The sequence below is a fragment of the Ostrinia nubilalis genome, chromosome 8 (genome assembly GCF_963855985.1).
Source record: "Ostrinia nubilalis chromosome 8, ilOstNubi1.1, whole genome shotgun sequence".
In the NCBI taxonomy this organism is placed as follows: Eukaryota; Metazoa; Arthropoda; class Insecta; order Lepidoptera; family Crambidae; genus Ostrinia; species Ostrinia nubilalis.
The window spans coordinates 8,659,891-8,677,820 of NC_087095.1; the positions used below are offsets into that span (position 1 = coordinate 8,659,891).

Genomic DNA, 17,930 nt, shown 5'->3' on the forward strand with positions numbered 1-17,930 from the left:
TCCGTATGGGAAATAATAATATGTCAAAACTGACGATTTATTCTGAGATTAATATTTACTCTTATTTGGTCGAATTCACCCTTATTGTAACAAGTAGACCTAGTCTGAATTAAGTTTAATTCGTAGTCTATTTCACATGGAGTCTATTGAATAATGATGGTCGCTAAGCTTAAGTACCTATTCATGTTTGGAAACAAACAAGCAACTTAATAATAAAACTATCCATATCGTCTGAACGCCCTCCAACGGAAATATCACGTGTGAGAATTTTTCAAAATGGCCGCTCTTTAGTTGGCAAAAAAACGGTCACATTGAATGAACACTGTTAGGAGCTGAGAGCTCGGACATGTTTGCTGCTAACGCAATTACCACTGGCCCGGCATCCTGCAATCTGGAGCCGATTCAATTAACATTGGCTTTTAAGTTCACCTATTGTCCGTATAACAACGTTACAACACGAGCGCTGAATTATTTGAGCGCTAAACTTTTCAAATTAATGCTGCATGCTGGAATTTCTAACACTTTGGAGTTTGTATAAACGTGGTCAATAAACTTAGGTTTGAATATTGGATTTGTTTGAAGCGTAGTGGCTCTTAAAGGTCTGACACCAAGGATAAGGCAACGTTAGAATATAAGAGATTATGAATTAGTGTAATTTCTTAACATTACATCTGAGAACTACAGACTCTACGATGAAAAACGCGATTTGGACGATTGCCTGGCCAGTGTGCTTACCATGAGTTTACGTTAAGTGTGATCGCTGGCGACTGCGTAAAAAATATCATTACATGTAATATGACAGATAGTACAGCGCCCCTAGCGGCTACTTTCAATAACTAAAATCTAGATAGATTATTTTGACGCACTCGCTAGCGTAAATACTCCGGCTGTTTAGCAGAGGTCGCAGGTACTAGCCATTCGTATCTCACCCACAACATACTCGTACCTTTTGGTTGGTTTAATATTACCAAAAAATCTTCCATCGTCCACTTTAAGAAAAACTACTGGAGGAGTGGTACTGATGTATTTACTACAAATACTACAATAAACAGTTAAGTAGTTTTTGTGCTTTTAGCATAACATTAAGGCTGGGTTGCACCATCTTACTTTAACTGTGACAAACGCCTAAAATCTGTCAAACTCCATACAAAAATCAGCGGTTATCGTCATAGTTACCGTCAAAATTAGATGGTGCAACCCACCCTAAGTTGTCCATTGTTAATTATTATAAATTGTGAAGTGCATTAGAATAAAGTAGGTGCCTGCAAGAGATCAAAAGTGACACTAACAATGTTATGTCACTTTTAATATCTTGATTTTGATTAAAAATAATTGTAAATTATAAATCTAGATCCGCCTGTCTCAGCATGTTGAACAATGAATACGCTGATGTCATTTTCTGAAAAAGAAAAGCCATTGTGATGCAAACCATGTCAAGAAAAAAGAATGAAAAAAACAAGTTCTAGTTTACTATAAGTAAAGATCTTTCCTGTAACAGGACCGACTACCTATTTCAAGTACATATCGTTTAGCATATTATATTCTAAATCAATATTTAAAAAAATATATCTTCCTTAAAGCACATTTTGGCTCTACCAAAATGTTTAATTTATTTTTTGTAATGTTACAAACATAGTCGGTGCTAGGTTTGTATGTAAGAGAATTATCGGAAAATCTACAGTCGGAAAAGTCGGAAAATACATACTAATAATAATATTGGTGAACGAAAGCAATACGTACACTCGAAAACGTTTTGATGGACACCTCTTGAAAGCCGGGCGCCTGGAGTGGCAGAGGTCGCAGGCACCTCTGCATGATGAGTATCAAGTACGGCCGTATGTTGGGGCCGGCGTCCCAGAACCTAATCTCCCAACACGCATCGCATATTCGGGTTACCTTGAATTTTGAAATACATAATATCAGTATTGTATCAGCTTATGACCGCAGTCTGTGTGAGGGGCCGAGGAAGAAGATCAGTATAGGAGTTTATAGGTATAACAGAGTAGGTATATCTTGAACTATTAAATGGTTATCTAAACTTTTGAGCTCTTATTAAGTTGTAAGTTATTAAAAATAAATGGAACACAGCCATAGTCTTTCCACCTGAGTTAGTAACCTCGCCAAATTCATTCAGATAATTCAGAAAACTCGTAAAATTAATTTCTGTTTTGCATAAGGCTTCTTAAAGCGCTTTTACACGTGCCAAGCCCAACCACCATTTTAGCACAACATAATTATGTGCTCAATATATTTTATTCGATCTTAACGAAATTGACTGTCTCATCAATTGAAGCAGTAAACTCAGAATACAGAACAAACCAGAAGGAGTGTTCGATAACATTTCTACGCGGCAACTTGTGTCCAAAATACTTCCCCTCCCGCGCCCCTCTACCCCCTTTAGTGTTACTAGCGCCGTGTGACACCCCCATTTTTGGGGTAAAATTATGTAATTTTTTAAAGAGATGTTAAACAAGTAAAAAATAAGTCAGTGAAATAAGTACACACGGCCACAGTGTTAACTATCCATTTCCGTTTTTGCTCTCGCTCTCATCAAATGGTGATTCTTTGCGATAGAACGAGACGACATGACTGGCCATAGGCATAGATAGTACCTACCTACCTATGAATTTAATTTTTACTGCGAAGTAACTAAGTGTAGATGATTATTTATTTCTATTAAATAGTGTATTATACAACATGTAGGTATAATATGTTATTTAAAAGTCAATTACAAAAGTCGAATATAAATTTTAGAATGCCAAGTAAAACAAAAAAGAAACTTAAGGTTCTTTATTATGTAAACATATCGACAACAAAACATTTGTTTACGGCGCAGTAGTTCTTTTAGTTTAACTTTTCTTGGAGTCAAAAACAGAATCCAAATCAAAAACATCACCAATACTTGAATTTGATTGCGAGGCAACTCTGGCTGTGTATCCTGAAAGAAAATCAGAGTAAGTATGTAAGCAATAATTAATTACTTAAAATTATTATTAAATATACAAATATTGCTGCTGCTGATCTGTTGATACCAATGCCTTACTTTTGAATAAATGGGAAAGTATGAAATTCACGATAGTAATTTATTATCTCCTCATTATTTAGGGAGTAATATTATAAATTAATTCAAATATTATAATCAAATCAAAATCAAAAATATTTATTCAGTTTAGACCACAAGTGGCACTTATAATTTAATTAATTAGGTTGTCATGTCATGGATGAAATTGCACTAAAAACTAATTAAAACAAAAAGGATGGGGAAAATATTCCATTATTCTGTGGTAACGCTAACAAAATTAACGCGTGAATTTTTTATATACAAATGTAATTCAATATAAAAAAGTAGGGTAAAATATTCCGTTGACCTGTGGCAACACTTACAAAATACAACCGTGATTTTTTTTGAAAATTATTATTTAATTAAAATGAATTGGAAATGTGCTACTTACGGATAAAACATGATCCCATGCACTTTCTTCGTAATTCCAGTAGCATTCTTACATGTTGGAACGGCACAAGACGGCATAATTTAATTATAAAGTGTCAATCTGACGGATATGTAAACAATGCGCGCGCCGGCCATTGACTAATTGCTCTAAAGTCAAATTAGTGCGATTAGGAGTAATTTATATGAATACACATTTACGCCCGTTGACGGTTTCTGGTTTGTTCCGTATTCTGAGGCAGTAAAGATATTATGATTATGATTAATCTCAAAAATTCAGGCTGTATGGTGTATATAGTGTGTATTCAGGTGTTTTGCTCACCTTCATTCTGAGATAAGTGCAAAGATAACACGGAAGGAATAAAATCAATATGGCGCCGACACAAAGCAAAATCATAACAGTATGAATTTCACCTGCATCTAGTTTCTGTAATAAAATAAGTCATGAAAAAAAATACTTGAAACCCTTAATATAATTTGATTCCTATTTAAATGGAAAAAAGGCGATAGTTGCCAAAAGTTATATTAAACTAACCTCTGCAGAACAGTATGCCAACATGCAGATAACTGGACTTGATACAAGCTGTTCAAACATCAAACATTTCTTAAAAACCGATGCATAACTGTCTAACAACCTGCAAAATACAACAACAAATAATACATAATTTATAATCATGATTCTATAGGTATTACCGCATTAGTCCTCTTCCATTTGCTTAAGTCTAAAATCCTCGTTATAATCATATTACGATGGTCTTAAGATCATTACTAAAACATCAAAAGCTGTTGAAGAGACTAGCTATAAAATTAAGTTTGGTGCATCTAAGAATGATACTAATACGATAATAAGTAGCTCTACCTGTACATTTTTTGGTGCTGAGATATAATTTCTCTCATTCGATAGTTTATCAAATTTGCGTAGTGCCTTTTCTCCTCTTCATTATTGGCCGGCTGGATACCTTCCAAAAGGTCTGTGATACACATCTCAATCATTTCGGCCTTTGATGCGATTTGTCGGACCCATACTATGTTTGTTTGAAGTACAACTGAAACGAAAAGAGATTTTGTAAAATCTGACATTGGTTTTGTCAGCGTTTTTGCGGTTCAGTGTACCCTTAAAATGCTGATAGATGCCAAAAAATCATATTTACAGTCCTTTTGATGTCCGTAAGTAGTTTGGAATACATTCGAAGGGAATCATTTGAAATTGGGGGCTTTAGTAAGAATTGTTTAGGCGTCCCATGAAGTTCAATATAGACTCACATGTATAGTTATATGTGCAAGCCAAAACACCGATATTGGCAAAATTGAAGGCTATATCATAGGCCGGTGACGAAGTGTAGTCAATTCCTGGAGCCCAAAACGGGAAAACTAGGGGCCTATTGGTCCCATCGCCAGGCTCGTGTGTAGCTAAATAAAAGAATAGGGACCCAATCGCGAACAGAACCAGACTGTTGGCCAAACAAAACATGAAGAGACACGTGGAAACGCACAACTTCCAAGTAGCGAGTTGAGTTTCGAAGAATACTTTCCTGTAAATTACAGAGAAGTTAAATTTTATTAATTAACGGATTCTTAATAAATGCCATTGCAGCACAAGCAAATATTTAGAACTTCTCTTTTAATACATTTCCATGAATTTTTCTGCGAGGAACTGATGTAAAACAAATTTAATTATAATTAATATGAAAATACTATGTATGAATATGTTTAATCTAGGAATTTTAAAGCTATTAATTTAATTTTTATTTCAATTACTTTAATCGTATTAAGCACACCTCAGGACAAGTGGATAAAATCATAAATAATGGTATCGTCGGATACCATTGTTTAAAATTTTTATTAATTTTCTTAACTAATTAAATAATAGTTACTTAACCTATACTTTTCGCTCTTAGTGCAAATATAAGCGAAGTCGTCTTTCATGCATTTCATAAAGTGTATGTAACTGGGCAAGTTGACTTTCGTGATGGTGAGCGTCATCATTTTGTAGAGCAACATAAGGACGTAAGTTCCTGCTTCAGTTATCAGGCCCATGTCAAATATATCAATGGCATGGTAAAATGAGAAGCAGGCGTCAGTCAGTACCCCGATCCCGCATATCAAAGTGATTGTTTTTGAGACGTATCTGAAAGTAATTTCAAGAAAAACATAGAGTCATTTCAATATCTTCAAAAATAGCTGACCTAGCTTTATGAAACAAACATACTGGATGAACTACGCATTTTAATTTAATTTACATTTAGTAAAAAAAGCTAGATCAGGTACTTTTGAAGATATTACAGATTTTGTAATCGACCCTTTTTCTTTGCGGTCTAGTGTGTTATTTAATTCTACCTACGTCCAAGGTTTAAACGGCTCGTCTGTAACCTGAAAAGCGCTCTGCACAAAATAAAAAGTGCGATGAAATTGGTATGGGTCGACATATCCCGTGGAATAGTCAAAGTCCTCTTTATTATAAAACTCCTTCCACTTTTTCAGCAACATAACGCTAGTCGGTTGCTGGCGTAATTTTCACCGATTGAACTTCTTTTGTGAGGGAAAATAATGTTACCTATTAACCCACACGATAGAGTGACCTATTCCGTGTTGTTGACGGTCAATTTCTAACATGAATTGAAACTTTTTATAATAAAGTGAACGTAAAAAAATACAGGGTATAGGAATAGTCACTTTCCTCTTGTAATTTTTGTGTTTCATCATCATCATTTCAGCCATAGGACGTCCACTGCTGAACATAGGCCTCCCCCAATGATTTCCACAATGGCCGGTTGGTGGCGGCCTGCACCCAGCGCCTTCCCGCTACCTTTATGAGGTCGTCGGTCCCTAGTCGGTATTTTTGTGTTTAAGAGCTTCTATTTGATTGATTTAAAGTACCAACTCTAATAGCAAGATGATACTCGTATTAGACAAACATACCCATGACCTCTGACTATGAAATTATTTGGACAGCCATTTCGCATGTGTTTGAGAAATATTTATTGCAACATGGCTAGTAAGTCGTTTATCTCACAGCATTCTTCATGTAAACTTTGAACTTTGTGTCGTAGTATCATAATCAAAGGTACCTTTGCCCGTGACCCTTATACCTGTTATTGGATAAGTAACTACCTACTTTAGGGTAAAATTAAACATTATTGGATTGATCATTTACGCTAAGTAATGCATATTATTTGGTCCTAGACTGATTTGTATTAAAACAACCATGATGTAATTTATAAATTGAGGTACGAAATCGAATCAGTATATTGTGTTTTTTTTTAATTCAAAATTGATTCGATTAAAAAGTCAACTAAATTCATCCAATTAATAGTGCATTTACAAAGAAAAACGATATTAAGTATATCCCGTAAGTACATTTTTGCGCGGTCGTGAATTATTGCCTTCATTTGTCATCTAGGCACTGGTAATAAGGATGTTATAGCAGGTGTAGAATCACTTGCACCGTCTTCCCTTTTATTAAGGAGCTCAGCATATTCTGTGTCATAATTCCGAGGTCTAACTAACATGACATTAATTTTCTGCATTGCCTCAAGCAGTGGCGCATACACAGTATAGTTTTGTACAGCAGGCTTTCCCTAGTGCATACTGCGTACATTTTGAGCTGATTCTATGACTTTTACTTTCTTACATGGAAATTTTAGATTTTTTAAAGATAGTAGAGCATTAGTGGAAATTATTGTAAGCATGTTAACGCTGTCCCTAATAGCGTATTATGAAAATTTATTAAATCTAGAGTCTTACCTATTTTTAGTTTAACATTAGGCAGTATAGCCATGTGGACCTAGCGTTGGATTTCGACTTAACAACTTTCCAAAAAATAAAAATAAATTATTATAAATTATTTCAATACAGTTGGAAAATTAAAACAATAGTGGAGCCAAAATCGATTGAACTCACAAAAATAATTATATGGCTACTTACATTTTATACATAATACTGCTTATATTTGTAAGTGAAACCACTGTATCCTTTTGTATTTTATCATTCAAAACGGTTGCAAAAGAGCAACCTTGACTGAAAATTATTATCGCAGTCTTATAATTTGGCGTGAACATTTTTCTATGCAGGATAATTGAAACTCTTGTTACGGGGAATCCCGTTTCACCTGGAGCAAAGCTTTGTAGAAATGTTTGTGCTTTTTCATCCTTTGCTGCTATCTTGTCCTTCGTCAGAAATTTATTTATTTGCAGTTTGCTATTTATAAATGTAGCTAATTAGCTATACCTATAATCAATTAGTAAGGTTTTGTGATTGAACTATTTCAAGAAAACAGTGAGTGATTTTACATAAAATAAGTTCATTGAACACAGGACGTTTAGCCACAGGATGTCCGTCCACAGCTAAACTAGATCCCCAATTTCGGTAGCGACCTGAATTAGGTATCAACTTGATTTAGGATAACAGATGTGCTTCTGCTTGCAAATGGCCATTCATATTTTTAATACAATTTCGACCTTTTTACAAAAAAAAATGATCCATTTGATTTTTTTGACCATTTTAGAAAAAAATGGTAATTTTTGGGATGTAAAATCGAAAGAGTTTGTTTTTATTAATATAGTGTAGTGAGCAGTGTGGCGAGTGAAATTGTTTCGGCGAGCGCGATGTGTTTGCCTCGTCCCACGTCGGGCGCCAATTCTACGTGACGCGAATACTTACGGAATCACTTCTACATTTGCTCCGCCACCGCAGTTTGAACAAAAAGTAAACTCAGTATACAATTCCTTCGCACGTTTCATGGCAAAAGTTTCATAAAAATATTCATATTGGCATAGCATTTATGACAGATATTTGTTGGGAACATTCTTATTGAATGAAATGTATAAGTATTTGGTATCAAAGACTTTATTGTATTTACTTACTACAAGATAATACTGACCTATTCATCATCATAATCATAATATCAGCCATAGGACGTCCACTACTGAACATAGGCCTCCCTCAACGATTGTTGACCGGTTGGTAGCAGCCTGCGTCCACCGCCTTCCTGACCTAATGGTGTTGAAAAATTCGTCTTAGGTAAACACTCGAATCTAGTCTTTAATTGACTACTATTAATTTGACATCTCAACTTTCCAGGATCTTTAATTGCCCCTGGAAGTTGAGATGTCAAATTAGTTATATTAATTGAAATAAGATGATTAAGTAAGTGTAAATGGAATACTTGTGGTTTACCCATCCGTGTTAATTTGAATAGTATTTAGTATTAGAGTAACTAACTATTCCTTAATAGACACCCAAACACGCTTCACCGCATTAATCCGTTTCATACAAAGTTGGTTTTGGAACAAATTGTCTCCAGTAACAGCGCAGTTGAGCGATAAACCGTACGTTACAACTCCAGACACAGCTGGTGCAGTTAAACCACGGCTTTATATTACCGGAGCTTCTATTAGAAGTAATTATTACTGCCACCTACTTCCGAATTTGAAACAATTTAATCTGTAACCGAGGTAGTGGATGCAATTCTGGAACTTTCGTATGCAGTGGGTTTGCGCGAGACGAATCACTTTTGAATCTATTAACCTTCTAACTAGAGATTATCAACAAATCTCTCTAGTGTGTAATTTAAGTAAATAGGTATTAATGTTTATTCGTAACCTACCTTTTCAAAATAATTGCATATTGCTTGAGTTTTGTTACCTTTCTTTGATCTGAAAATAATACGAGCACACAGTAATTTATTACATGCTTGGCATAAATATTTTTAAATTATTTAATTTGTCAATTTATACATAGGGCAAACGCGATGTAAAAAAATAAGCAATATCACGACTGTATGCAGTTTTATTAACTACATAGTCTAGCCACATGAATTAATAAACTTTCGCAGCGTTTATGGAACGTTTTAAATGAAAATACAGCGAGTTTTGTGGACATTCCCGTCAATATTTGAAATAGGTAGAGTCCACCGCAAATAACATCACTCAGCAGTTTAATGAAAATAAATGTTTTGTACTGTGTTCAGGTAGTATTATCAGGAGTACCTAGTTAGGTTTTTAATTATCTAACAGTAAAATAACTCTGGTTTGTTATGAAACTGGTCAATGGTTCAGTTTACTGCAGCTCTTTGTAAAATAATAAGTAAAATATTATTACTTGAGTTGTAGCAAGTTAAAAAATGTGATGCTGGTATTGATATCAGAGGATCACAGAATAATATTTTTCCCACGCGCATTTTCGAAACAACTCGTGCCATTTACAATTTAGGTATTTATGAAAAGAATTAATGAACCAAATTGGAGTGGAGATACAGCACACCAAAGACTGGTCAGTTAATATTAGAATCGTCATCTCACTCACCTTTGTGTGAACAAAACGAGTAGGTACTCATATTTTAAGCAGGCTTCATCCCGAAAAAGCGTCTCTCACGTGGATTAATATTACGAATGAGCGGCCAACGCCGAGAGGTGGAAAAGCTCAATTATGTGTCGGGTGTAGGTGAAAAATTAATGTGTTAGGTAATGGAGCGGAGACCGTCCGCGGCCCCTGGCAGAGACCGATCGGTGGTCAGCCATTTTCATTTTACTGGCAATTATGTCAAAACGACGCACGTGTTAGGCTCTTAACGCTATCCGTAGATCATGTAGGTTTGTAGATGCTGTTATAGAAGGCCGATTACGTTTAGTTTTGCGTTATTTTTGTCCTTATAGTTTTAAAATTGATATGTTTGAAATAAAAAAATCAAAAATATTTTATTCAGTTTAGACCAATATTTCGGCACTTATGAATGTCAAAAATAATAATAAAAACCGGCCAAGTGCCAGTCGGACTCGCGCACCGAGGGTTCCGTACAAACCTGCAAGGTTTACAAAGTTCGTTCATTACGACAATTGAGTCATAACTATGGTATTTTTATTGCAAAATGAAATTCATAACATTACAATGGGGAAAGATGGAACGATAAAGATCTCTTTATCGTTTGTCATTGCTGTAACTAAAATTATGTTTACAATCACAATTTTTTTGGTGGTATAACTACTTAAAATTTTAAGCTTTTCGGAATTTTTCTGTTACCTGTGCTGTAAGCTATTGCTTCTTACCAAATTTCGAGATTCTATGTCAACGGGAAGTGGTCTTTAGGTTTTAATTCCCTTGCGTGTAGTTGCGAGTTTCAAAATATGCGGTATCAATGGTTGTACTTTTGCGTTTTGCGTTTTTGCGTTGACTTAGATTTTTTTTTTTTCACGGGTTAAAGGCAATTAGATCTAAGTATTTGATATGAATTTCAACTTGATAGCTCTACGCGTTCATGAGGAAAAAAGTAATAAGTTTATATTTATTAAAAAATATATATTTTGTAATGTAACTAAAAATTTAAGGTTTTCGGAATTTTTCCTTTATGTGTGCTATAAAACGTTGCTTCATGCCAAATTTCAAGATTCTAGGTCGACTGGAGGTACCCTTTAGGTTTTGATTCCCTTGCGAGTACTTGCGAGTTTCAAAATATGCAGCTTAAATTGCTGTTTCTTTTGATTGCGTTGACATAGAAGTTTGATTTTGTTACAGCTTAAAGGTATTATAGACCTGAGTATTTGCTATGAATTTCAATTTAATACCTCTACGCGTTTATAAGGAAATGGGTAGTAATTTTAAAATTATTTAAAAAAAATATATTATGTGATGTAACTAAAAATTTATGGTTTTCGTATTTTTTCCTTTATCTATGCTATTAGACGTTGCTTCGTACCAAATTTCAAGATTCTGAGTTCACGGGAAGCACCCTGTAGGTTTTGATTCCCTTGCAAGTGTCGAAAATTTGCGGCATAAACGGCTGTATCTTTTGATTGCGTTGGCTTAGAAGTTTGATTTTTTCACAGCTTCAAGGGACAGTAGACCTGAGTAATTGATATAAATTTCAGCTTCATACCTCCACGCGTTCCTGAGAAAAAGGGTCTTGACAGACGGACGGACGGACGGACAGACGGACAACAAAGTGATCCTATAAGGGTTCCGTTTTTTCCTTTTGAGGTACGGAACCCTAAAAAGGTAGCCCTTAAAAAAGGTAACAGTTTACATGTCTCCTTATCTTTTGGGCCTTACCAGCGCTTCGAGACAAACATATGGCAAGTGCCTTGGATGGCTGGCAAGGCATAAAAAGTAGATAAACTGCAGCTAACAAGGTAAGACACCTTTACCTTTTTTTTCTTTTGCCAAATCTAATCAGGACACGGAAAAGCGTACATTAATTCAATATAATAATAGCACTTACGGGACTATTCCCACCTCTCGTTCCCACCACTGCAACTCCTGTGTAGCCAGGATCTACAGCTTGACCGCCACAAAAACCCAACCAATGAAGGTCAAGTTTGTCCCGGGGGAAAGTTAAACTGTCATTGGACCCGCAACGAAATTAATCAGAAGAACATAGGAGGAGTTCGAAATTAAGGTTCGACTTCCCTCCATTGCAAAGCGGATGACAGGTGACAAACAAAGGTTTAAAACCTTTAAGAAAAAGATTATGCACCACGGACAATAAATTAAATTAAGGGGGCCTATCTTATTTGCAATTAGCAACTACCTGCCAATAATATTTTTTACAAAATCGCTTAAAAGCACGGAAATTTTTCCTTGTCGCGACAAGATCGGTGTAATAAATTGCGGAAACAGATGTATGTTGTATTGAATTAAGCATTATATCACGTTCATGTTTCCAAAGATCACACTCCCACAAGATATGATGGGCAGACTGCTCATGACTGACATCATCAGTGGAACACTAGCAAACAGGAGACGGAACTAGTTTGAATTCATGAAGTTTATGTTTAAAGTTGCCATGTCCCGTGAGGAACTGCGACGAGCAATGGTCGATTTCTAACCATCGCCTAGTTAGACGTTCGCGTACATTCGGGAAGAATTTATATAAGTGACGTCCTTTGACTGACGTATCCCATCTTTTTTGCCATTCATTAAGTAAATCTTCTTCAACGACTTCTCGGGAATCAAATAATCGACTTATTTTAGAACGATCGCGGCTATTTAAGAAATCGGAGGTTATATAATAATAGCACTTGCTGCCATCTCAGTTTAAAAATACAACTCGGTCAAGTTAGTTGCGCACCTGGCGGCCGTGACGTCACATCGACGTTCTGGTACGAACGGGGCGAACAGGGGAGATGTGCAGGTGAATGCGAGGGAGAGTCGCATTCCATCGAGGTGCGCAGTTACCTCGACCGGATTGTAAGTTACATAAAAAAGTACATAATATAGTACTTTTTTGTTGAGTATGTATAAAGACAAATCAAATTATAAATAATTTATTTAAATGGTGTCTATCATTGAAAGTGGTCTGTAACACAGTCGTTTCCCTAGACCCGTACATAAAGTACGCAATCAGGTTTTTACCGATGACCGTAACACCATTTTAATATTTAGGTGCTCGGTCCAACAAAAGATTAACCTGCAATATCCCACTGCAGTAGAATTGCAAATAAATTCGTTGGGTTTTTAGAAAAAAGTCTTATGTAACAAAAATCTTGTTGAAATATTTACATTGGTAGTACCAGTTCGCTCGATATGTAAAAATCGTCACCGTCACGTATTTCATAGTTTCATAGATTTATTTAGTTTATCCTGTTAGACAATTTGATTTGGTTTTAGTTTAGAAAAAAGGAATACAATGCTTAATTCATTCCATCACACAACATGGGCACTTAGGTATATTTCTTTTTATCACGTTTTTAACAAAGTGTCTACTTTACAATAAACTACTCGTACCTTTAAAAATTTTTTGAATTTAAATGTTTAAGGCTGAGTTGCACCACCTAACTTTGACCGTAACTATGACGATAACCGGTGTATTTTGAATGGATTTTGACAAATTTTTGACGTTTGTCAAAGTTATAGTAAGATGGTGCAACGCACCCTAAGACTGCACTTTAACGAACAGTTGCAACGTATCTTTTACACATTAATAGTCTAGGATACGTTCAGGTGCTTATCCATTCCAGCACACAACATGTTTCTCGCATTAATAAAGCTGGGTGCTCACTGCGGCTCATCTGAAGTTTGTGTAATGAATAGGTAGGTACCACTAGGTACGTGACTTATCTGGGACTCACAGGCTGAAAAGCGTCACTCATACTCAGACAGTAAGTACGTTCCAATCCAATACTATTAAATAAATAGCTTTGGACATACTACACTGTGACATAATAGTCATAAGCAGCTTTGCTTGGTACCTTTTGTCTGTTGTCTGGTACAAAAACTTGTAAAGGTACCAGGCAGACGGATCTTTAAATAAGTAGGTACTTAAACAGTGTTCTTTAAAGTACTTAAATTACATTATGTAATAGAAAACACCAACCAAGATCACAAACAAATTACGTTACAAACGGGTGCGTGACAGTTTATATAAGTTTATATGATATAAATTCATTTCAATAACGTTCATATTGTATAATAAACGTATGTTATAATAACACTTGATATAATTTTTTTACATATAATGTTTACTTCATATAATGAATCATTTCTAATAATGTCATTTCAGATACCAATCAAAACGCATAAAGACATTTGATATAAACCTTACTTAATCTAAGACTCATTTGATGTAATTTTGTTTTATATAAATAATATTTCATATAATCATTACATAAAATAAATATTATTTGTTATAACGACTGTTGCGGACAGCCGCTCGGGCGTGACAACGCGCTTCCTCGCTCAAGAAATCTGCTAGCATCTCCAGCTTCGTGCAGCTTGAGGAATGTTTAGCTGCGTAGTGTATCCACAGGCTGCGAAGAAGCGGTGTTAATTTGACTAAAAGTGAATTGTACAAATCGGGTGAATAAAGATATTCTGTACGGTCTAAATGTTTCACTGTAGCTACTAAATTCTGCACTCTACAGGCAATGAGGTTCAAATCTTTATAGTCGCCGTGCAACCTAGGTAGCGCTCTAACTACTGAAAGTTCCTCAGCGAGAATGAACTCAGGGCGTGCAAAACGGTCCTCTAGTGCCCGTAAAAGTTCCTGAGGATCAGTAGCTGTTAAGGCCAATGCTGAGACAGAAAGAGCAGCCTCTCCTCTTAAGGCTGATCTGATCCGAGCTAGGTTTTCCGATGACGTAAATGCTCTAAAAGTCTGCGTGTACGTGTGCCTAAATGGTAACCAATCTGTAGCCTTACCCGTGAAGATTGGTAAGTCACAAACCCTGGGCTTATGAGCGAGTGACATTATAGCTCGTGCCAAATCTTCAACGTCGCTTTTGTGGTTCTTCTCCGCACGATGTGGAGCTTGAGGGTCGTGCGGGCGAGGAAGAGGAGCTGGTTGCGGGATGACAGGACCCACGGCTTCCGGGATTGGAGGTTGAGTGGAAGGTGGGAACTCGGCCGGCAAACTGTGAAGCCAAGATTGGACGGAATTAGCATGCGAAGAATTCGAAGCCACCTTGGAAGATGCTGCTTCCAATGTTGCTAACTCGGCAGCAAGAGCTCTATTTTGGGCGTCTACCTTTAACTGACTTAACCGAGCCTGTCGCGCCTCTTTTTCTTCCTCGATCTCGAGAATTGCAGCAGCATGTCGGGCCTCTGCCGACAGGCGCTGCGCCACGACTGAGCGTGTGCTTCTCAAAGAATGTCGAGATTGGGATGAAGGATGGGATGATTGTGAATGGCGATCTGACGCCTCCCCAATGACATGATGGGCAGAATGAGGGTCAGTGGAAGTCGCCTTAATTGAATGGACAGTGGACTTACCTTGAATCCGTTTCATATTTACCAAAATGGATCCGGCTCGAACTATGTTGCGGACAGCCGCTCGGGCGTGCGGAAATAAGAAAAAAACCGCCAGTGGCTCCGCACATGTCGGGAGTTTGGGAAAGACTCGTACGCTCCGTAAAGACTGCCTTGTATGCCATGCTCCGAGAACGTACGCCCAAGGAAGAGCTTTTATTTACGACTTTGCTGGAGGCAGAAGCTTTAGTGAATAGCCGCCCACTGACAGATATACCAGCCGACCCTCATTGCCCTGAAGCCCTTACACCGTTCCATTTCATTTTAGGTGCTTCATCTCCATTCCATCCAGTCCCAATGAGCGTTGACGATGGCGACCTTTTGAGCCGAAGTGATTGGCGCAAGTCCCAGCGACTTGCCGACATGTTTTGGAGTCGTTGGGTAAAGGAGTATTTGCCGTCGCTCTTGCCTCGTGGCTCTTCCGCCAGAAGTCAACGCTCATTAGCCGTCGGGGATCTGGTCCTAGTTGTGGACCCATCACTGCCCAGAGGTACTTGGCCCCGTGGCCAGGTCACCAGAGTTTTTCCGGGTCGTGATGGCGTAATTCGTGTGGCAGACGTGTCCACATCTGGGGGCTGTCTCCGTCGGCCTTTGACCAGGCTGATCCACCTGTCGGTGCCCCCTGAGTAATGTGGCTTCGCCACAGGAGGGGAGGATGTTGGGAACCGATAGGTGGACCAACCTCTTTTTTATATTGTCTATGTTTTTTATACTTTTTTTATTACTTTTGATACCTTTTGTTTAGTATTGAAGTTAGTGTTTTTTGATAGCCGTTGTGGGCAATATTTGCTGGAATACATCTTCATTTTAACCGAAGGTTTTTCTTATTTCCGCACGCCCGAGCGGCTGTCCGCAACAACGACTATTTGGTATACTCTTTCATTGATATAATTTCTGATAGATACAACTTTTAGTATGTTCTTCTTTAGCTTGACTTATAAATGACGTTAGTGACAAAAACGAATCGCCGTAAAACCGACTCCACGTAGTCTTGTCTGCCCTACCCCTAGAGTGTAATTTAGAAGCGCGTAGGCACGGAGGGGCGAGGCGGCCCGCGGGCTGAGGAGCAGGTGGCTGGAAGCGAGGTGTCGAGCGAAAGCCATCTGCGACGATTAGCACGCGAGGGACCGCCAGAGCCCCGCAGTGCCGGAGCCGTGACAGAAGTCTCAAGTTTTTAGTCAAATTTGCATGCCTGCTTGCTTGCTTGCCTGCTTGCCTGCTTGCATGCTGCATGCCTGCTTGCCTGCTTGCTTGCATACTTGCCTGCTTGCTTGCTTGCTAGTCTGCTTGCTTGCTTGCTTGCTTGCCTGTTTGCTTGCTTGCCTGCTTGCTAGCTTGCTTGCTAGCTTGCTTGCTAGCTTGCTTGCCTGCTTCTTGCCTGCATGCTAGCTAGCTTGCTAACTTGCTTGCTTGCTTGCTTGCTTGCTTGCTCGTTTGCTAGCTTGCTTGCTGCATGCAATGCTTATTATAAGAAATGAACTTCATATAAAATTATTATTTTTATATGATTTAAGTTTTATAGGAAAAGAATTTTATCTCATTTGATTGTTAGACATTTTATTTTTATATGATTTGAATATTATTTGTTTTAAATAGTATACATTGTAAGTTTTATAGAAAATATTCATTATATCAAACCATTTTATATCAGTTGTTAGTTATTTGTCTTAAAATTATTCGTTTTAAAATTATATTATTCGTTTATTATAGTAAATAATTATTATATTAAATGATTTTATATAATTTGATGTTATATCCTCTAAGCATTATATGATATGTAGTTATATCATACATTACACACCCGTTACAAACTATCTTTTACACAGTACCAATAGCAAAGTCTAGGATGCGTTCAGGTAGGTGCTTATCCATTCCAGCACACAACATGGTCCTCGCATCAATAAAGCTGGGTGCTCACTGCGGCTCATCCGAAGTTTGTGTAATGAATACGTGACTTATCTGGGACTCGCAGGCTGAAAAGCGTCACTCATACTCTGAATACTCGGCGTTTCCACTCTGGGGTCTATAGCGGTAGGTGATTCCTTGTTGCATATTAAATGTTGCGTTTTATGTTAAACTTTAAGATTTAAGGTAACAAAATACTACATTAAGAATAAAACAATTGGGTAGGTATTTTATTTATTAGAATCGCCGCACCTTGTAGTTATTATTCATCACCTAATTATTTAGTTATTTCAATAACATAAACTAAAACTATGTATTATACTTTTAAGGGATTAACCCCAGCCTATTTCATTTAAAAGTAATAATCGATAACAGGAGCTTCATAATAATAATTTGCAAAGTAACTGACCTATATTCTCCCCTACAGTAACAAAATGGGCGCACGGCAGCTCATATGTCAAGTTATAAAAAAAATGATTTCAAAACTGCACTTTAAATTGATTTTTATGCGATTATGTAGAAGTATTTATACCTATAAACTTTGAGTCACTGATAAATTATTTCAAAGAGCTTTTGGTTCTAAATTACCGATTCATAATCAACCACATAATTTCACTATTTTAAACATTTAATTTATTTCAGGATATGTACATTTAGTTTGTCTTTCATCAGAATACATTTTTTTTATTTTAAAAAACAATTTAACTAACTTAATTTTATCTAAACCCTTTGACATTCGATACACCTCAAAGATGGGAACAGTGCTACGTCGCACACTACGCACCTTTATAATATAACACAAAAATCCTTAATACTTAAGGAAAACTGGTTTAAAAAACAT

The 17,930-nt window shown here is 36.8% G+C and overlaps 1 protein-coding gene across 1 annotated transcript; it reads right to left on the reverse strand.

Moving 5' to 3' along the window:
- Nucleotides 1-1,313: 1,313 nt before the first annotated feature.
- Nucleotides 1,314-5,935, reverse strand: LOC135074176 (odorant receptor 2a-like). The gene is made up of 8 exons (XM_063968479.1): nt 5,790-5,935; nt 5,328-5,576; nt 4,712-4,980; nt 4,308-4,494; nt 3,984-4,083; nt 3,771-3,875; nt 1,741-1,896; nt 1,314-1,399 (listed from the first exon to the last, which is right to left on the reverse strand). Exons 1-8 carry the CDS (start codon nt 5,933-5,935, stop codon nt 1,340-1,342), a joined length of 1,272 nt encoding a protein of 423 aa, XP_063824549.1. The 3' UTR covers nt 1,314-1,339.
- Between the last annotated feature and the right edge of the window lie 11,995 nt (nt 5,936-17,930).

Excerpts from the sequence above, each read along its gene's own strand:
- LOC135074176 (XM_063968479.1), bottom strand. The coding sequence starts at position 5,935 with ATGTTGCTGAAAAAGTGGAAGGAGTTTTATAATAAAGAGGACTTTGAC. Across the intron at positions 3,876-3,983 it reads TGGCATACTGTTCTGCAGAG|AAACTAGATGCAGGTGAAAT; the intron begins GTTAGTTTAATA and ends ATTTTATTACAG. Across the intron at positions 1,897-3,770 it reads GCACTTATCTCAGAATGAAG|GTAACCCGAATATGCGATGC; the intron begins GTGAGCAAAACA and ends TCAAAATTCAAG.